The sequence below is a fragment of the Silurus meridionalis genome, chromosome 20 (assembly GCF_014805685.1).
Source record: "Silurus meridionalis isolate SWU-2019-XX chromosome 20, ASM1480568v1, whole genome shotgun sequence".
Lineage (NCBI taxonomy): Eukaryota > Metazoa > Chordata > Actinopteri > Siluriformes > Siluridae > Silurus > Silurus meridionalis.
The window spans coordinates 13,831,278-13,853,501 of record NC_060903.1 but is presented as its reverse complement, the minus strand read 5'-3'; the positions used below and the strand labels follow the sequence as shown (position 1 = coordinate 13,853,501).

The 22,224-nt window shown below is 37.6% G+C and overlaps 1 protein-coding gene and 1 non-coding gene across 4 annotated transcripts; one reads left to right on the top strand and one right to left on the bottom strand.

Annotated features, from left to right (window-relative positions):
- Positions 1-1,337: 1,337 nt before the first annotated feature.
- On the bottom strand, positions 1,338-21,992 carry si:ch211-235m3.5 (BICD family-like cargo adapter 1). Of its 3 annotated transcripts, none has more exons than XM_046876863.1 (10): positions 21,289-21,992; positions 17,548-17,763; positions 12,135-12,251; positions 11,700-11,846; positions 11,141-11,320; positions 5,752-5,901; positions 4,859-4,936; positions 3,694-3,803; positions 3,018-3,138; positions 1,338-2,463 (listed from the first exon to the last, which is right to left on the bottom strand). In XM_046876863.1, the coding sequence occupies exons 1-10, from the start codon at positions 21,505-21,507 to the stop codon at positions 2,266-2,268; spliced, it is 1,536 nt and encodes a 511-aa protein (XP_046732819.1). In that variant the 5' UTR covers positions 21,508-21,992; the 3' UTR covers positions 1,338-2,265. The 3 variants fall into 3 exon arrangements, with proteins under 3 accessions (XP_046732819.1, XP_046732817.1, XP_046732820.1); XM_046876861.1 differs by having other exon boundaries at positions 4,859-4,945; positions 21,289-21,989; XM_046876864.1 differs by lacking the exon at positions 4,859-4,936.
- trnae-cuc lies at positions 5,133-5,204 on the top strand. The gene has a single exon. It is a non-coding gene; the product is annotated as a tRNA-Glu (tRNA).
- Positions 21,993-22,224: the final 232 nt, after the last annotated feature.

Below are 22,224 nucleotides of genomic sequence, written 5' to 3'. Positions count from 1 at the left end.
TTGAGTGTGAATATTCATGTGGTTTGCTCATCTTGGACATTCCATCAGTCATGTTTCCAATAAACTTACCTTTAAATTCTTGTGTGGAACAAATAAGAAAAAGCGAATAGATACTTTTCAGTGTTACATTAACGGTTATGTAAATTCAGGAGAAGTTCACTAGAAATTGCACGCAGTATCACTCTAATACCTCTGAATCAATCTGTCTTTTTCTGTTTATTTTACTCTGAGAATTATACACTGACTCCCTCACTGTAAGTACACACTGAACACACCAAGTTGAATATTTAGGTCACTCTTGGGTCAGAGAGTTCTGCCAAAGTTGATAACGATGGTTTCCAGTACATTAAGATCTTTAATGCAATATCTCAAATGATGCACTTTTTAAGTCCTCCTTAAATTCCTTTGAAATCACTCTAAGGAGAAGAGACGACTGGTTTTAAGACATGTTTTCTATCTCGCCCCCTTGTGGTGTAATAGAGCGCTGCCATACATTAATGTCACCACTAATCTGCTGATCGCTGAAATAACGCATTTTAACAATTAAAAACCCTTAAAAAAAAGTTTTTTTCAATGAATGTAAGTAAGATTACCACCAAACCGCTTCTGTATATATTCATGCACGCAGTTTATATATTCTATATAAAGGCTTCAAATTGTATGGTTTCTATGAATAGATTTGAATAGATTGTGGCCCTGTGTAGCATTTTGACTCCTTAAACATTAAACGTTAGTATTGCAATTTACAATCACATAAACATGAAAATTAAACATTTAATAATTGTTTTAATCGATCTAAAGTGACAGTCTAGTTTTTCATGTTTATGCTTGATGCTTCAGTGGCTTGTTGAAAGCATAGAAATTGCATATACAAAAAACTTCCTTAACTAGTAAGTATACTAGTAGTAAAGCCTAGTATCTATCTATCTATCTTTCTTTCTTTCTTTCTTTCTTTCTTTCTTTCTTTCTTTCTATCTATCTATCTATCTATCTATCTATCTATCTATCTATCTATCTGTCTATCTATCTGTCTATCTATCTGTCTGTCTGTCTGTCTGTCTGTCTGTCTGTGCATGTGTGTGGGGGAAAAAAGATCTTTCTGGAAAATCAGATAATGCAACTTCCAGTTAATATATGTGAAATTGATAAATTTTTAATGATTTTTTCATACTTTATTTCATATTAAAGATTTTTAATGGTAATATTTCAATAATATAAAGTTATATATAAATAAATGTCTTTGGACGCCAAAATGATTACACATTACAGTACACATTTGTCGTCAATAGACCACAGACGTGTCATTTGGTCGAATGCATTGACAAACAAACAAAATGTAAAATGCTGAAAAAAGGTTTTATTTTACAGGGTAAGTCAGGAGTCGACAAGTTATTATATACATTACAACTATGCGTTCACAACCATATTTACCAATACAAATAACTTATTACTAATGAATAGTAATAATAACAACAATATTACAAATAATACTAAACTGAGTTTAGGAGTAACTTTATAGGGCAGCGATCCTTCATCCTTGTGTTCTTTTTTAACACACTTGAGCCAATAGATACAAAAAAAAAATACTATGATGTATGAATGTGTGTGTGATTATAAAGTATAAGTCTAGATGTACCAGATTATTTAAAACTTCTAAAACACTCATGTACAAAGATAGCAGTCAGATCGAATCAGTTGGATATCAGGAGGTGACGTGGCACATGAGCTAAATACTGAAATTCATACAGGCCCTAGACATTCATATCCACCAGTGTTTCTTTTTTTAATACAGCCAACTCAATTTGAGTTATTCTGCTATATTATTACATATTTACAAACGTAGAATATTCATGTTCTGCAGGCACATTAACACATTTCTATTTACTCGTGCATATTTTGATGCAGTTCATTGCAATGAAAATGTTTTTTCCTGAACAATCCGCTAAATTATAGATTTGTTCTCTTGTTTTTAAATAAATAATACGAGCATAACCAAAAAATACAGTGTATTTGATCATCACACAAACAATGTCCGTTGTGATTAAAATCTCAGGATTCTCGGGTCAGAATTAGGTTTATGTAAGTACATCGTAATAGTGTTTTCTGATCGGCTGCATAAAGATGATAGTTTTTGTTTTATTTGTGAGCTCAAAACTATACAGTTTGCGAAATCACATACAGTATATGATATTCTGTTGCTGATTCGCTCCATGCAGCAGTGTGCAGGTGTCTTTTTGTGCATTTCCTCCTGTCTGTGAATGTGGTTTATTTAGCCACTTTGAGCCAGTTTCTCCAGGGCACAGGTTTGGGCACTGTGGTGGCCTCCGGTATGCAGGACACAGAGGTCGATGTTTTCAGCGGTTTGCGGAAAAATGAGAGACGGCCTCCACCTGACCTCTTTGACTGCGTCTGCTGCTCCGTCTGGCTCTTCAGCTGCTGGTTAATGATTACCTGGATGTCATCCTTTTAAAAGCAATACAGATACAATATTTAATACAGTACAATTCTGTGAGAGTAATGAAAAAATGTATAGTTGCTTTGCCTGCAGCATCTTCATACTACTGATGGTGTTTTTATTTTACCTGCACATGTTTGTGCTCATACTGTAAATGTTGAACATTGCAATGTTCATTCTGCTCCAGCAGGGGGAGACATTATATTTAGGTGATAATTATGTATTATACCTATATTGGCATATGGTGACAATGTATCAGTGTTTGTAAATGTAATACCTGGCAGCTCTCATACATAGCTTTTTTACCTGATTAGTCTCGTCTCTATTATCATATAACAGGAAGCTTCACCTGGAGGTGAGGAAATCGACCCTGCCCTCTGTTCTGATCAAATCCTTTCATAGTAGTCCTGGGTGACATGTCCTTTAAAGTCTAACAACTTTTAAAGACTTTTTCTTTGTCTGACAGGAAGCATCAAGTTGCAGCGAAGAAATTGACCCTAACCTTTTTCTAACACAAACTGTTCTTGTGTGTGTGAGAGAGAGGGTGTGAGACTTTTCCCACCTGCCAGGCCTCCAGTTCCTGAGATAGCTCTAGTTTACGCTGGATGGCCTCCAGCAACTGGTTGTTCAAATACATCATATCGTTTCTGCTTCGCACCAGTTCTGCCTCCACTGCTGTTTTCCTGCATTGAGAGGAGAGGCAAAACATCATGTACAAGTTATTGGTAAACTGTACTCCATATGTTACACTGTTTGCCATGTCAGAAAAAATAAAGTTAATCTATTTATGACTGTTACAGAGCGCTGGTCAAGGGAAGCTCCTTCCAAAAATGTTAATAATCGGCAGAAATTTACACACAACACAATTTATAACGTGGAGTATTCGCCATACAAGTCCTATAGCATTGAGCACCGTGATTTGGTTTGCAGCCAGAAATATAATCCTGGTAGAATCGAGAATTCATCCAGCTCTGTGGTCTGAGAACTTTAAAATCATGGAAACTTGTTTAAATGTTTTTAGCATTAGATAATAACGATTTAACATAGCTAGACAGCTGATATTGTACCAATGGTGCATTTGAATACTGGATCGTGGTTGGCTATTATAGATAATGAGTAAATGTCTTTATGATATAAAGTTTGACCTATTTTCACATGTGCATCACAGTGTTATGGAGCCTTTCAAGATCGATATAAAAATCCTTTACATGCTTTACGCAATACAGCAACTTACGTACTTTGAAATGGCGTCATCTCTGTCCTTTATAGCTCTTTGAACGATCTCGTCATCCTTCCAGCTGTCAGATTTAAGTCTGAGTTCAGCATTCTCTTTTAAAAGCTCTGCATTCTGACATGGAAAAAAAGAAATGATAGAGGTAAACATGAGTCAAATGTGTTCACTGGACTGTGAATTGAAAAATCCATCAAATGTACATTGCATTTGAATTAAATCGGATGTAAATGTATGTGCTTATATGCAAAAAAAATAAAAGATTACTGTAGACAACAGTACACACATTTTCTCTGGTAAAAGTTTCACAGCTTCAGTTGCTTCAATCAAGTAACAGTGGACAATTGTACACTCTTAGATTTAGATCTCTGAATAACGTAATTACTTAAAAGCTAATAGCCTTGATTTACAATTAGGATTAAAAATAAATAAATAAATAAAATAAAATAAAAAAAAATAGCTAATGCTATGATATCTCAAAAGTTAGCTAGCATGATAGTTGCTCTGACAATGCAAACTATCTGAACGAATATTTAAGACATTAAGACAGATAAAGTGACATAATAGCAGATATATTTCTCAGCTGTTCCTCAGCTTTATTCCTTAGATGTTAGCCCCCATGAAAGTACTTCTGACATTACAATGTTACCTGACTAGCTGAATGCTAGTTTAACAAATACAAAATGTAATTAGCAAAAAGATGACGGACAGTGAGGAGTATTATAATAATAATCTTATTATTGCTGTCACATCTTTTAGATTGGTTAAGAATTTTAATCAGCTCCTTGAAGCTGCGTGATGCTAAAAAGCTATCTGATCATTTGGTGCGTCAGGTTTGAAGATAATAAGTAGAAAGCAGCTTTTTCTTTTGAAACCTAATCAAAGTAAAAGTAAAAGTTATACATTGAACGAAAAACTAAAGTAAAGAAAAGATACTCATTATAGAAAAGACTCACTATATGATTAAAATGGCGAAATAATTTTAAAAGGCAGCCAATAATTCAGTCATTTAGTTTCAGCCACTCTTGAAAGCTGAAGAGCGCTACTCTTAAGAACTCTTTGTCTTGAAATTCCTCCGAGCTCATCAGTGCATTTTTGTAACTCGAGGACAAAAGCGAGGTCAGAAGCAGCCCTTGGCCCCTTGATAGCTCTAACACATGAGGCATTGTCACCTGATCTCGCAGCTCCTGTATACAGGCTGTATTCTCACATAGAGCCAGGTCTCCTCCCACAATGGGCTTCTTCAGATCCTGAAGACGCTTGAAACACAGACATGGCACATCAGTATCATGGACCTGATATGAGGGAAGACCTTTCTTACAGGCCATAGGAAGCACTACTAAAACAAAGAGTACAGATGTGAGTGCCCTTCTATTCTGTCTCTGCGTCCTTTTTTTGTTTTTCATCCAATTTTTTTTGGACATTCATTAAAATGTAATGACAGGTTCCCTGGTGGTCTAGTGGTAAGGATGCGGCGCTCTCACCGCTGGGGCCCGGGTTCGATCCCCGGTCAGGGAACCAACCCCAGCCATTAGGGTTGCACAAGCCTTAGTGCCGGTCCCAAGCCCGGATAAATGCGGAGGGTTGCGTTAGGAAGGGAATCCAGCGTAAAAACATGTGCCAAATCAAACATGCGAGTGGTCCGCTGTGGCGACCCCTAATGGGAGAAGCCGAAAGAAAGTTTTTATTGAAAAGTTGTTGTACAGACTGCTGATTTTGTTGATCTTCCCTTTTTCATATAGGAATAATATCAAATAATACCAAAATAGGAATTTGTACATTTTTATAAATCAACAGCTACTGGACATACGCAATGGAAATAAATTAAATGCCCTGTGACGTGAAGAGGTTGCAGATGGTAATGTTGATAGCAGGGGAAAAAGAGGTCAGCTATTGTTTAGGGTATTGTTTCCATGTGCATGTGTGACTAGTAGAGAGAGAGGGTGTCTGCGGTGTGCGTGTGTGTGCATGTGTGTGTGTGTGTGTGTGTGTGTGTGTGTGTGTCTGTGTCTGTGTGTATGCACATGTGCATGTGGGTATGTACCAGCCTGGCCACAGTGCTCACCTGCACCATTCCGTTGCGCACAATCCTTTCTGCTGAACTTTTCAACTGTCCCAGCATGCCTTGCAGGCTATCTTCTTGATTGCATGGAACCTCAGAACCATGGGAAACAGGAAGCAGCATGTCTAGGATGGAGCTCACTTCCTGTATGACCTAAATACACATGATCAGAAATGTGTTAATGTGTCATAAACTGAAATAAATTGAATAATTTTCAACCTTTAGTAATTTAAAAATATTTTTGTCTGGTATGAGATAAAGCTGACTAGATTGTCTACAAAGTAACTTCATGTTTAATACTGTAACTGCACTCGTTAATACTATGTCCAAATTACCTGCTATATAACTAGAGTCCCGTACACCTATCCCTAAAACAATCTTTCTCAACCAAAAAAACTAAACTTAAACAAAAGTGCCCAGACTTCATTCCTTGGTGAACTATCCTACCTATACAGCCTGTTTGTTAAGGAATTATTTACATTTATTTAGATTTTTTTTACATTAGGGGCAGGTTATTCATTGATGGAATTTAGGAGGTTTTTGTTAAGTCTCATTGTTCTTCCTTTACAAAATAGCTCTCTCTTCTCAGTGCTATCCATCTCTCATCAGTAACTAAACAGCTACTCTCCATCACTAGCTGTGATTTCTGACCTTTATCCAATTCCTCTAAATTTGAGTTATGTTCATTCTTTGATTTATATTTAATCCATTATAGTTGATGACATTTCGTCCATATAGTAAAACAGATGCAATATAGACCAATGGGAATACGGGATCTGGAAAAATGCAAGAACATTTTATTAATGAAACAGATGGACAAATCCAAATCCAAATCCAAAACCGTAAACAGGCAACAGGGAAGGCAAACAACAAAACAACAGGACTAATGCAAACCAAGAAAGAGAGCATGACAAATATCTAAACTGGGAAATCAAACACCAAAGACTTGGTACATGGCGATAACAAAATCAACTAGATATAATACTTTGGAAACAGAGGGGTATTTGAACACAATCTAATTACAAGGTCAAATGGAAAAAGCTGTGGGCAATGAGACATGTGAAGAAACCAGCAAGTGACAGGACGAGATAGAGACATTACATAAACAATAACAGAAACAACATGTAAATAAGCTAGTGCTTCTAGCCAGCATGAGCGCCGTAAGCTATGGCATTTTATTGCTGTTTGTCTGGTAATAATTATATCAACCACAATGAAAAATATGTAAATGTTTTCTTCTACTTGCTGTTATTAATGGGGATTTTTATACCATTTTAATGTATTTAAGCTGTTGTGCTATGTCCTTGTTTACACTGTATGGTGAAGCCAAAGACAGATTTTCACTTTGTGGACAATAAAAGGAGATACAACTATAGTAACCAAGTATCTAATGTTTTTTGCAATGTACATAAATAACTCTCCACACAAAATATATATTTTACTGTGTTCAATATGGTACAAATTCCATTGAAACAACGAATATGCCTACTTGTTAAAAATATAAATTGTTTGCACCTCATCTCATCAGGTAATTTATTATTTTTCAAAATCGTTTTCAAAATGGTTCTCTCTGTTGCCTTTTCTCAATTGAAGCATCAACACCTGCTTATAGTTCCAAGAGATGGGGAGAATTTAAGTCTCTTGTTGAATGTTACCTTAGCTGAATTCATGCCAGATGGCCCAAATGTTGTTAGTGGTCAAAGGACTCACTTCGCTCATTTCTCTATATTGCAATATGAACTCACAAGCAATTTACCCTCTTACCCTCATCAAGCACCATCGCATCATCGGCATGTGGAATGCCAGTCAGGTTTGCCAACAGGTAAATGAATGCAAATAATTTAAAATAAAAAGAGCTTGAATTCTATACATGAGGTACAACAACCTAACATCATTATCAAGGAATTTTAGTAAATCATTACCATCATTATTCTAACATATTGTACACTGTTCTGTTGATGAGCATAATGGCTTTTTCCATGATATCAAAATGCTCATTACTTACACACACGTAGTCCCATAGTGATCTTGAAAAGCCACAACCCTATACACACTATACACATCTGGTGCTTCCTGTCCTCATGCAAAGTTATTTATCTACCTCGGTGTTAAACAATGTTCGGGAAGGTTCTTATGTTGCACTGGTGTGAAGCCTGAAAGTTCAAAGTGAACTCAACATGAACAATAAAAAATACCTCACTACCCCACAAAGACGTTCATTTCTGCAAAAAACGTTAACTAATGATGAGGTAAGCTAACTAAATAAACTTCTTACTCTATCACCTTAAAACAAATATAAAGACTAATAGTTTCTTATTTGCTAACCTTGGCTAAAGTCTCATAATCTATATTTGTCCAATGAGTGTCCTTAAGTAAGAGCACAAACAGAACACTCTACAATAATGTTTTACTACTTATCAAGATTTCAGGGTTTAAGTTTATACTATGAGTTATACAATATATCCTTTAAATATCTGCTAAACCAACTGTGGCAAAAGATTAAAACAAATTGGAACCATCCAATTCCACAACTAGTCCCTATTCCACTACGCTTCTGGAAAGATGTTCCACTAGATTTTTTATGTGTTCTTGGAGATTTGTGGTCATTCATCTACAAGGGTGTTAAATTTTCCATACTGTTTAGGTACAGTTAGGTACTGTTGTAGGGTAAAAAAAAAAGCCTGGGGTGCTGTCAGAATTTCAATTCAAGCTGTTCAAAAGGGTTTAGGTCAGAGCTCTTATAGAAGGCCACTTCAAATTGTGCACAGGGGCATTATCATGCTTGAACAAGGTTTGAATCTCCTAGTTCAGGTAAAGGGAAAATTTTATGCCTCATCCAGATATTTTATAGAGTTGTGTCCTCCAACACCATTTTACCAGTTTTGGAGAAAAAATGCACTGTATGGCTGGAAAAGTCAGCTGTCCCAGTCCTTTTGTACATATATATACTCAAAAAAGCTAGCTAGCTTCTCTAGCAAGAAGCTCAGGAATCTTTGTTTCAGGTGTTTTATAATGCTTTTATTATCTTTGTCATCATAGTTCGTGAAGCATTTTCATATTTGGAAAACACTTCAACATATATTTATAGTGCAGTATAACCTTGTAGCAGAGATAACAAACGGAACCAATGCTACAGTTTATATTAAATGCATAAATATAAGATTAGAATTCGCTTTCGTGTCGTTCTATAACTACTTGAATAATATTTCTGTCTTGGCAAGCTGAAAACACTTTAACAGCACAATACATTTTCCCCTGTCTTGTGTTTTGCATTTCAGTCCATTGCACTTGCTTATCTTTTCCCTCATTTGTGACTTAAACCGAATGTGAAAATACTTATCTGGGTTAAATATGTAAAATGTGTTTTCATACAGCTGCTCAATCTGATTTTCTAGGTGGCTCACTTCAGTTATTAGAATTATTCTTTTTGAGTTTATGTCCCCAAGGTTGTAAATATTTTCTGAGCTTCAAGAAAGTGGGTTTATTTTTGGTAAAATTGAACCAATCAATACAATAGTCCACTAATATAACACACAAAAATGCAAAATGCTAGGTATTTAAGGCTAAAAATGTGTAAGATTCCATTCTTATTGACGTTTCTGAGGTCCTGAGTCACCCTGACAATCCTAAAATTGCGGCAGTCAAGTCCTGGAATTGGCAGAAAATTTGTATGCATGCATCATGTACAATGGCAAGTCTGACATTGCCAGGATGTAGAGAAAAAAAATCTTGATACACTATAAGGACAAATGTTTGTGGACAACTGGCCAAAAGATTTGTATGCACTTTGTTTTTCAACATCCCATTCCACATTCCAGGCAGAATTTGCTATTATAATTTTTTTTACCCTTCTTGAAAGATGGTCTATTATGGTTTTATGGTTTTGAGTGTGGCTGTGGAGATTTACTTAGAGATATACGTTTAGCTCATTCCGCCAAGAAAGGGAATTAGTGAGGTTAGGTATTGATGCAGAATGAGGAGGCCTGGGGTGCAGTCAGTGTTCCAATTCATCCCAAAGGTGTTCAATAAGGTTGAGTTTAGATCTCTTTAGCAGGCCATTCAAAATCTTTCACTCCAAACCATGTAATGCATATCTTCATGGAGCTCTCTTTGAGTACAGGGGCATTGTCATGTTTGGGTCTCCTATTGCAAGTGCAGAGAAAAATGAATGCTACCACATCCAAAGACATCCTATACAATTATGTGCCTTCAGCTTAGAGGTAACAGCTTTCAGAAGTACCATGTATGGCTGGAAATTTCATTGCCTTTGTCCATATAGTATAATTTTGTTGCCTTAGCTAATTAGCTAACTAATTTAACAACGTTGGAAAAACACAGAACCTTGAGGAACGCCTTAAATTTAATCCAATGCTTGGTCAAAAGGGCACGCTGTGAGTTTACAAACATGCTTATAAAACAGCTAGCAATATTTGGTGACTAGTCCAATCTAAAACAGTTTAAACATAATAACATCTCAGCAGGTCACCAGAGTTTAAAAATTACTAGAAATTCTTGTCCAAAGGTTTATTTATTTATTTATTTTTGCTTAGCAACTGGACAGTCACACTGATATGCAAGTTATCTAATCCTCATGAAAGTTGGAACTACTTGGACCAAGTCCCAAGTGCATTTGATTCTTCTAAATTATAGACCAATACACTATAAATGTTCTTGCTATTTAGGCCTACTACTTAATTTCTTACCAGAGAAGACGAAAGACTGTAACCGTATTACCTGTGGCTGTATTTGTCACAACATTACATTTTAGGCATGATTATCAAATTAATTTGTTATGCTGATTTGTGGTCATTTAGCAATTAGTATTAGTTGTATCAGAAATGAGAACCGCAGGTATGGAAAACTCTAGGCTAGAGACAATAACACAACAATGGATAAACTCACAGCCGTTCTGAGCAATAAACAGTATCCCCTCAAAGACCTACTGACGAAACAAAAGATTCATTCAGCTTGAATGTAGAAAGAAGTATCTATCTATTAGTATCTATTGTATCTATCTAATACAAAATGGCATTAATCTTCTCAGCAGTACAATGAAATCAATCTAAATCTAAACAAAGCAGAAGTGTCCAATCTTATCTAGGGATACAGGTTTTCATATTCATCAGGTAGGAGCCACACCTGATTCCACCCCAGTTTAATTAGCAAGATCTTGGCTTTCAATACACTACCAGGTGTGGCTGCTATGTCCCATACTACTGACCTTTTGTGATCTTACTATTATTAGGTTCTACTGCATATATCATTAATTAATTATTCAGAACCTAATAATATGAAGGTCATGAATTTTGATTTATACATATATTATTTTTACAAGTGATAGTGGCATGTTTTTTAGTGGTGCCTTTTGAATTTTATTTTGTCGGACGCTTACATGCTTCTTGTCTTGGCTCCAGTTCAAGGCGTCTAGACTACGTTCCATCTCTGAAAGCAGGGATGTGTCTCCATCAGTAGTCCTCTGGAGAATAACCTCTTCCTGAAGTTCCTCTATCTGAGACTGGAGATCTTGTGCTCTGCCTTTCGCGAGCTCCACTTCCTGCCAGGCCTCTGCTAGCTACACATAGATTTAACAATACAGATTAAAGCCTTATTTTGCATTGACAGCAACAAATGTTGCTGTAAAATCAAATTTTCCAAGCAATATGATAAATAAATAATAAATTAATAAATTAAATGCTAATACAGATTATTAGTGAAGTTATAGACAGTGTGAATACAAAATGTAAAGTGTGAGACAAAAGCTACTTTATGTGCTTGAAAATTCTTTCATGGAATGTACCAGATTAGAAATAACCACAAAACCTCGATTGTTTATTAAACTGGAAAATTCAAGACATTCAAACTGGAAATAAGGACCTTGCTCAGGGGCCCAAGAGTGGCAGCTTGGCGATACCGCTCCCTGCAATATGACTGTATGTATGTGTTCTATGCACCTGCTGTGTTTGCGTTTTACTCTGATGCTCCTGCAGGGCAAGTCGTGTGCACAGCGATGATACACTCTCTCTCAGCTGGGTGTTCTCTTCACACACTGTCTCCAACCGCTGTTCCAGAGACTGCTCCCGCTGCATCAGCCGTGCAACCTGGAGAAATGTAACACAAACAGACAGACACACACATACACACACACGCACACAAAACAACAGTATACTGTAAATCTACAGTGTATCAAAAACTAGTGCAAACTCTGTTTCAACAAACAAGACAATCTCCCATTGAACCTCTAGAGTCCTTAACACAAAAGAAAATCATAAATTGGCAGTTATTAAGTGCAAAAAGCCTGGAATGGAGCTACAAAGTATACTGGTTCTTTGCAGAAAATCAGGCAAAGTTCACTAGGTGCTGTGTGTGTATAAGGAAGAATATCTCACTTGTTCTTTAAGGGCACTGAGCAATTCCTCATCTTGTGGTTTCGGGTGGCCCCTCTCTCCCAACTCCTGCTTTAGGCTCTGCAGCTCAGCCGTGACGGCCAGTTTCGCCTCCATTGCCTACACACATGGACAAATGTGGTATTAACACCTAATGGAAGTGAATCGACATGTTAACAGTATCAGTGAGGTTGTAACACAATAAACACAGCTTATTTGCATATGTGGTAATCAGTGATATGTTAGCACAACGTTTAAATTATAGTACCACAATGCTGCAAAATAGAAAGAATAGGCTAGTCACTAGGTTGGATAAACCGGATAGAGAAGATGCTTAGAACAAACCTATGGTCAATAAGAGTCCTCAGATGATTACAGAAAGGACTTCAAGATTACAGTGATGATTCTTAGACACAAGTCTAAAACTTAAGCAAATCATGTGAGAATATGCTTTCTTGTGCAACGGTGAGTTAATCTCAATGTAATCTCAATGTTTCTTCCTCAAGGGAGTTCACCTGTTACCGCTCACTTGCTCACAGACACACAGACACACAATCTTCAATTCTGTTAAACTGCTTAATGATAACGACTGTCGTTGATGTTTTTTAGGACACCATATTATTTGACTATTTAAAACAATTGTATCAGTAGAACACGTATTCTTACCAAAATTATTCGGTAGAGGTACACACAGGTAAAATAGTTCAAATCTGAGTTCCCTCAGAAATGTATCAAGTATCAACCGCAAGTTTGTTTAGTCTCGGCCTCGCACTTTGACCACATTTTTTAAATGATTAAACTTGAAAACATACACAACAATGCAAGGATTTTAAAAGAACGTTTTGTGAATTCCTTAAAAAAAAAACGCTATGCGCTCTATGGATTCTTTAGCATTTTATGTCCAACTTGAAGAATTTCTCTTAAAAGGAGAAAATCCTGACAATTCCACATATCAGGGAGGTGAATGGATGAAGGATGGAATGAACGAAGACATTTGTTGAAGCATGCTGAAATAAGTAGATCATATCTTTAGAAAATTAAATATTGAATGTAAATCACACACACACACACACACACACACACACACACACACACACACACACACACACACACACACACACACACACACGCACACACATTAAGCAATTTCATCATTTATTTTGGAAGGAAAAAAAAAGCCTGAAATGTAACTCTAAAAAATGTAAGCATGGGGAACGCTTTACATGATGCTACCACCACCAAGTTTCACTGTAATGATCATGTTCTCAGGGTGATGATCAGGGTTTCGTTCATTTCATAAATACAAAGAAACAATGACTTCTTCCAAGTCGTTGTTCCGGATCAAAGAAAAAAATTCGAATTTATGCAGTGCAAACAGGTTTGTCACAAGCTATGCAGACATTTAATAACAACATCCTCAATTTATTACAATTACAATTTAAACTATATTTTAAACTATAAACCATGAAAAAAGGCTAAAAGTTGTCTTGATAGGAAATTTACATCCATACATACAGTTATCCAGTGAAGGTTCCAATGGATTCCTTGTTAATTCCAATAAAAACAGCTTATTACATTTTGGAAAAAAAGCTATATTTATTTATGTTTTCTGCCACAAGTAATGTGCCTCAGCAACCAAACAGTGAAAAAGAGTTATGTGTGTTTGTCAATGATAAAACAAAAGGGTGGCCTGATCATGATTCGGCGGTCTGTGCCCCCTCACGTCAGCTCCCATCACACACGCTCGAGAGAGGATCAAAGGCGAGCTCGGCAGATGGAGTGTGGCATCTTGGTCTTGGCAGTGGCACATCATCATGCCACATTAGGCACAGCTGGGGGGTTACGGGGTGTGCGGCCTGCTTTTTAGTCATACTCAATGGTAATGAAATCCACAAACAAAGCTAGTGACCATTCTGAGCCTGTCCACTGTTTTTGTTCTTTTCCAAACAAGTAGTGGAACAATGCAACTTTTTTTCCCTCCTGAAATAAGCACATTTGAAAACGTTCTCTGTAACTTGCAAATTGGTGATATAATGCATTTTACATGCAACATAACATGCAAATAAGCACACGGTGGGGGGCCTTTTCACTGTGTGCTAATGCTTTTAACAGCTGAATCCCCCAGTCAGGACCAAACCCCTAGAGAGGTAAGGAAACAACAGAGGATGAGACGACCCAAGCATGACTTCTTCCCTGTGGGGCGGAGCTTGAATTAGGGGTGGGTTTCAATCTAAAGTGAAACAAATCCCCCTCACTTTTAGTGCTCTCTTTTCCATTGCACATCCTGTTGACATTTTTAGTAGAAACCTGGAAATCCCGATCGATCTTTATCTCATCTTACTAAAACAAACAAGTGGGAAGGGGTGGCCCAGTGAATACGATGTTGGACTTCTGATCGGAAAGTCAGGTTCAATCCCACCATTATGAAGCTGCCATTGCTGGGCCCTTGAGCAAGGCCCTTAATTGTGCAGCTAACTGGTATAACTGTAAATCACTCTGGATTAGCGTGTATGCTATAAATGTAAACAGATGAATCGGGGTCAGAATATGAAACAGGGACTAATATTAATATGTTTGTTGTTTACAAGCACTGAAACTTCTACTCGAAACAAAATGACCTTTTTACTATACGCATATTAGAGATTTAAAAAGTCTTAAAAATTGTATCCAGTATTGTTTTAATGAAAAAAAGTTTATTTTGGTGTCAGTTTGCCCCCAAAGTGTGTACATTTTAACAGTTAACACAAGATAAAACAGGATTTTAATTAACGTTCATTTGAAAATGATCAAATAATGGACCTTTAGTCTCAGATGAAGCTTGTTTTTTTTTTTCTAAATCACTGAAAAATAAGTTTGATGGTGAATTAAGATCATTTGTCCATGTTCAGGCGATTCTTCATTTAATATTTATCTTCTCACGTCACAAAGAGCACAATAGTGAATAATTTACTATAATCTCATTCGCTTGGCCCTCGGCTTGATTTCAGTCAAGAGGATTTGTGCAGTCATAACAAACCTTGTAACAAATTTGTCGTAAAGCTCCCGTTTACTTACAAAACAATAAACAGGCTTGAAGGTTATTTGGTGTGCGGGGAGGAAATGTTATTAAAGTTGTGTTTTGGCATTTGAAACGCACCACACGATGAAACCCGCCTAGTTTTATGTTGCCCGACATTTTACCTGATGTTTTATCGGATTCGTTTCTGTCACCAGACGTTTGTTTTACATGAAATGTCAGCATGCTGATGGTCGTGAAATTAAACATATAGTAATGTGTACGGTAGTTTGTCCTTCCCTCTCATGTACCTCTCCGCTTTGTTTTGACAGACATGCAAAAAGCATCACTAAATCAGCCATCCTGCTATCGTGTGCATATATTGACACAGGCGGGCAGTAACCTCATATATTTCCTTTTCTCTAGAAATCAAACAAAAGCTTGACAACAGAGTAACAGTGCAACTGAGAAAGCTCTATGTGAGAATGTCAGGATGTTTATGGGCTGAAAGGCCAAACTGCAGCACACACATGCACATGCACACACGCACACGCACACACACACACACACACACACACACACAAACTTCTGGCTGTCTGCGCTCTCACTGGTACCAGCAGATACGGCATTCCTGGCATGGATGCCTCTTGTTTCCAGTGACCCTGTAACTCCTGGTGTCTCCTACACGTTCTGACTCCCTACGCCTATCCTCCTTCACATTTCTGCCTGATAAGCAGTAGCCAAATTTCTAAGATTGAGTAACCTAAGGACAACATCATAGTTCTCTCTTCCCCTCTGTTTTTCGTACTCACTCGCTATTTCTCAGTCTTGCGCTATACAAACTGAGGAGATTCCAAACTCACCTTCTCAGGCACCTTGGAAATAAAAGAGCCGTTACTGACTACATCCGGTAAAGGCATATCCTCTTCCCAGCTGCTCAATTCGGGTATATTATAGCAATGCTTCAAGCTGCTCTCTAACTCTGCATTTCCTCTGCTCAAAATCTGTGACTTATCCATATTGCAAGCACGGCACAAATGAGCTATTTCCTCCGCCCTAAGACTTCTAAAGGGATGGAGCGATTCTTGTAAACGCACTAGCTTCCTTGAACTTTGATTTCTGGCAAGAAAACAACCACGAGTTCGGAATTTCACCAGGAAACATGCGTGAACGTGTGACAAAGCAGTAGAGCAATGTAAAAAAAAAAAAATATCAAAAAAGACAGGCCCTGGCATTCATCTCTTTTATCATCCCCATAGCCATTCGGATTACTCCAATAAAACAGATAAGAAGTCCTTGTGAAAACCCAGCGACATGCGCTGACGTATTGTGCCAGATCTGACCTTGACAGAAGCGGACTTTTTGGAGATTAGATTCGAATAGAGGAGCACAGTCATGTCCTATGCTTTTTTTTTTTTACTCTCGGGAACACCAAGTAAACTTTTCTATAGGTCTAAAATGAATCATTAATTTTCCTTTTCAAGGTGACGGTTTAAATTGCTCTAATTTCGATGTTGTTTTTATTTTCTATGCTCCACATACTTCAATAATGATCTCGCGCTCAGGAAGGAAGCAGGAAGAAGACGAGCAATGCTGCTGACAATAAACACACAAAGGAATGCTTTCTTGTTTTCTCTACAGTGCAAATAGTTTCAATCCACATACCTGTACAACACTACACTGCTTAGAGCGCTTTTATCTTATTCGTATTTTATATATCGGACATTTACCTTTCTTCTTAAACGTCTGTTTGCCTTTTGTAACTGTGATGTGGTAAAACAGTGGTATAGAAGCTTCAGTAGTGAGTAATGCCACTCCTCATTTATTACGTGCTTCATGTTTTAGTTCAGAAGCCACAGCTGGGAGTGATGCTGTATGTGTGTTGTGACTCTGTGTCCTCAGGGCAAAAAAAAAAAAAGATTCAGGTAGGGGCATTTTCTCCTTTCTATTTTTAGCGCTGAGATTACATGAACAACTGAGCAGTCGGGTTTGAGTCAGCATGTTTGTTTCCAAGACGCGTCAGCTACATGTTCCTCGGGTTGATATTTAAGACGGATGAATCACTCAGTAAACCAACATAGTTACCGTAAAGTGTATTTGTATGGCACACAATCACTAAATGCGAGTGATAATGGCAGAATCATTTGGACTCTTAGAAATTGTTTAAAGAAGCATTATAGTAAATACAAATGTAACCAGGAACAGTTGCAGAAAAATTTAAAGTGGGCAAGAGAATGGCATAGCTGAACCACACCATGGTACACTGTAAGCAGTGATATGATTGTTCTTTTAGCTGAATTCTCTACTCATAGAAATGTGCATCTAGGCAATACCGTTTACTATCAAATGGTCATTTGTCATTAATAACTTAGAAGACAGGGCACGGTGGATTCAATCTTTTGAAACAGAAGTAGCACTCACTGCTTGCAGCTGTTCCTGAATCTGCTGACTGATCTCGTTGTGTTGCTTTTCTCTCTGACTCTTCTCTTTCTCTGCCTCGCTTATTTGTCGTGTCAGCTTCTCAGCTTGGGCACTCAGTGCCCGGATGTCCCGCTCCAGCTCGCCCACTTGACTCTCCCACTGAACCTGGCATCCCTGTAGCTTCAGCCTCAGATCATATCTCTCCTGCTCCAGCTCCTGGAAAAAGAGGGACATGTTAAGACACAGGCTCATTCCACCCTCTTTAACACTGATAGATGTCCTAATAAATCCAGGAATAACCACTGAATGAATAGCAATTGATTGTGAAAAAGTTCCTTAAATTCATCAGATATCATAAAAATGTTAATAAACAGATGCTAGAGGGCTAATTATTAAAGGATGAGGTTAGCAAATTTAAGTAAGACACTAACTTTGACAGATTGTGCTGTTATTGCTAACATGCAACTGTGATGCCCCCCAGAGCAAAGCTGAGTAACTGTTACCACCGCAAGGTGTGTAGAACAACATCTCCAGAAGCATTTAAATCCCTTTTAAAACCTCAGCAGTTTGGACTAAAACAAGGATTTTTTTTTATTACAGATAACACTGCATTTTTGAGACTTTTATATTCTTTTGTCCTTATCCAGAGAAACAATGATCTTATTAATACAACCAAGAACTTGAGGTTTAAGGGCTTTGCTCAAGGGAACAACAATGGTAACTTGGTCATGCTGGGGACTTAAACTCACAACCTTTAATCAGAAGTCTAACATCTTAATCACTGAGCTAACATGTCCATAGTTATACGTATCAATAATTATTGCTAAACCAAACCGCTACAATATAATCATTCCTATATCTGCCTCTGGTGGTTTTACACTGATCAGGCATAACATTATGGCCACCTGCCTGATATTGTTTTGGTCTCATTTTTGCTGCCGGTTCTGACCCATTGAGCATTAACAGCATTAACTTCTTCAGCAATTTGAGCTACAGGAGCTCGTCTGTTGGATCGGACTACACGGACCAGCCTTCGCTACCCACGTGCATCAATGAGTGTTGGATGACCCTGTCTCCAGCTCACTACTGTTCCTTCCTTGGACCACTTTTGATAGATACTGACCACTATTTGGCCCTTGTCAAACTCCTTTTTTTAACACGTTAATTTTGACATTTTCACCTGCAGCCTAATACATCCCACTCTCTAACAGATGCCATGATGAAGAGATAATCAGTGTTATTCACTTCACCGGTCATAATGTTATAATGTCAAAATGTAATGCCTGGTCGGCGTATGTAATTATGGAGAGAGGCTAAAAGGCCTAAACACCTCTGTCTGAAATGTTCCGAATGTATAAAAGAACAAACACCTTGGAGACTCAGATTTTATAACAGAATTCAAAAGTACTGTGGTGTAAATATAGAATAAATTGCGAGTCCTCAGCCCAACCATACTGCTACTTGCACTACTACTAATAACCATCATCATTATCATCATCACTGCCACCATCAACATCATCATCACCATCATTATCATCAATAAACCATATCTTAAAACGCATTCTGTGACTTTCTGTAGGCATTGACAAACTGAAGATGGGAAAATACAGATAATGAATCTATAAATAAATCAAAATCTTTTATTTAATCTATTAATGAATTCGTTTTTTTTTAAATGCTGTTAAACTTAAATTACAATCTACATGGTACAGTGAGAATTAGTAGTTCTAATCGGTCCTTTGGAAGGAGAAGTGACTTTTTTCTTTCCTTGCAAATACAATTTACAGGCTGCAGAGAACTAAACAGAATATTAACGGAGATAGAAATCAGAAACAAAGGCAGAGCGATAGCAACTATGATCAGTATACTGGCCAGTCGTTCTTTAACCCTAATCTCAAATTATTAATCTTAGATATTAACAATGTAATTGGAATATGAAATTGGAAAAATAGTTCATTCATACATTCATTCATTTGCAGAAAGACAAATAAGTAGGTCAGGTTTTGGAGCCTGTCAGCGTTTCACACATCCACATTAACACATGCATTTAACATAGGGGCGATCATGAACTGACATTTCATCTACATACTTCACATACGTATGTATGTTTTAGAAAGACGGGTAAACCAGAGGAAACCTGCAGAGCAACCACAGGAGCTGTGAAGCAGAAATGCTCTTATGGCAACCGCTGCCAATCAGAAATTTTACAAGTGACTAGAAAGCCCATGTGCGACTTTAAACCACTGATAAAAAACTGAAAGTATGCTGTAAAATTTACATTAAAGCAAAAGAGACAGTCTTGGTTGATGTGACACTCACTGCCAAGCAGATACATAATATATTTACCAAGAACAACAAGAGACATATGTTCTTTTTTTGAGTACAGCTTATTATTCTTCCAGGTTGCTAAACAACTGAACGTCAGCTGGTTTAATTGCTAACCGGCCGTCTGAACACAAGGGACCTCTTGGCATAGAGGAGGCCCTGCGTAAACAGCCCAGTGAACAACACAACTACATAACGTATGTACAGAGCGGAAATTTTTACAGGGAAATTCTTCTCTTTTACCAAAACAAAGAATGTGCCATTTGTCATGCCTCATTAAAGCACATGATTACAGGACTGCTGTGTGCTCAATGGATACGACTGCTCCTTATGCATCATATAACACTCTGTAAAAGGTTATGCAGCATGAATTCAACATTTTTTATGCGTGTTTATTCATAAGAATATAGTGTTAAGGCTTCACAAGCATCCCAAGTCCATCAGACTGTTGCCTACAAACCCAAGTTCAAGAAGCTATGCAAAGTCAAAGGCTACAAAGGTTAAGATATACAGCGTTAAACTGTTTTTTAGGTGTTACTGAGTTCCGAGTTGCTCTAGCAGCCTTATGATCAGGAAGATATTAAGACTTTTGCCATTCACAACACTGGGACAGACATATCTCATGACAGAGTAATGGAAAAACTGGAACGTGGTGCCAAGACGAGAATTGACCACATGATTTGCTTCGGCGATGTGGTTATATACCGAGAGGCAGTGCAAAGAAATGATTAGTGTTGGATAACAAAATAGAGAAATGAAAGATATCTAGTAATCTTAAATATCAGTTTTAAAAGATGCACATTATAGCATATACATTTTGGGTTTGGGTTTTATCACATTTCATATACTTCATTTTACATGGTTTAAAATGTTAAGCTTTTAATTGTCTAACAACAAAACACTGGTCAGAAAATTAGTACAATTCTTATTATTATATCATTAGATGATTATGACTATTCAATTGTTTTAGAGTCTTCCGATTATTACTGCTGTAGGATACATATATTATTAAATCTTATATATTATAAGATTAAATCATTATTATAAGATGCTCCAAGCTGACAATTGTTTGAGTTTTTTTTTGTGTATAAATACAGTTTATTTATTTTAATAATTTTTTATGAATGTAAAAAGATCTTGCATGCATGAGTTACTTCTCCTCTACATGGACTGGTGAAGCAGTTGCATCTTGCGTAAAGTTGCACCAAGTGCAAAAATTCCCAACTTTACTTTTTCATCCCAAGCTTTCTTTTTTGCCTTCCTAAACTTTGCAGCAAACAATGAATCAAAAGCAAAACGTGAAGCAAAAGGGAAACCTCATTTCTGTTCCCCTGAAAGTTCCCTGGTGACTGTAACAAGTGGAAACTCTGACAGATGCCAAAAGATCTTTCTACCCGGCATTACACCTCGCCTTACCTCGATCTTCTCCGTGTACTGTTCCTGCAGTCTGTTCTTCTCTTCTTTCAGCTGCAGGTTCTCGGAAAGGAGCGCGTTCCCGAGCTGAGCCGCGAGCACGAGCTCTTCCTCTTTCCGGAGCAGCGCGGCGCGCACCTCGCCTCCGTCTACGTACGGGAAGAAATCCTCCTCCAGGTCCATCCTGTGCGCTCGAAAACAAATCTCCTCCAACCGACTCATTATGCACTCGAGAGCAGGTGTAGCTGGTCCGGCGTGGACGCTCTCTGGAGGCAGAATGAGGGCGAATAAAAGATGAAGCAGAGGGGTGGCAGGTCAGGATGGAAGGAAACTCTGAACCTCCAACCGAATGAAAGGCGGGACTTGTCACTTACAGGTGGCGGTGTGTGTTACACGGAATTTAACCTCAATGCCGGTGTGAATAAAGTGAATCCAAGGCGCCAAAGGAAACATCAGTTGAAAATCTGGTTAGAAAATATGGTGTGTGCGCAACAACATCTGGACTATTCATAACTGACAGCTATTCCTGTTGCTCTAAGCAAGTTCCTGATTTTGCCCATGTTAACTCCTTTCTATAAATGGTCCAAAGTTCAGATTTTTAATCAGTCTTATCCTTTCAACTGAAACATATGTTCAGACAACACACAAATGGACTTGGTCTAACCCAGATCATTAGGTTTTACACAAACATGTGGAGTCTGGACCAGCTCAACTGCACTCATTAAATCATTGAATCCCTTTTTTCTTTCCCTGTCAAGATAAACATGCTCCTGAGGAACCGTGTTCCTGTCCATTTCTTCTCTTCGGATCTGCCTGATCCATCCTCACACCTTCCCTCTCCATGGAGTTCTCATTCATTGGCTGGGATGGTTCCACATCAACAGCTTAAAGATCCATTAACTTTTTGAGGAACCCAAGAACTTTGAGCATGGATTTGAA

Excerpts from the sequence above, each read along its gene's own strand:
- si:ch211-235m3.5 (XM_046876861.1), bottom strand. The coding sequence starts at position 21,507 with ATGAGTCGGTTGGAGGAGATTTGTTTTCGAGCGCACAGGATGGACCTG. Across the intron at positions 11,321-11,699 it reads GTAAAACGCAAACACAGCAG|CTAGCAGAGGCCTGGCAGGA; the intron begins GTGCATAGAACA and ends ATCTATGTGTAG. Across the intron at positions 2,464-3,017 it reads AGGAACTGGAGGCCTGGCAG|GATGACATCCAGGTAATCAT; the intron begins GTGGGAAAAGTC and ends TGCTTTTAAAAG.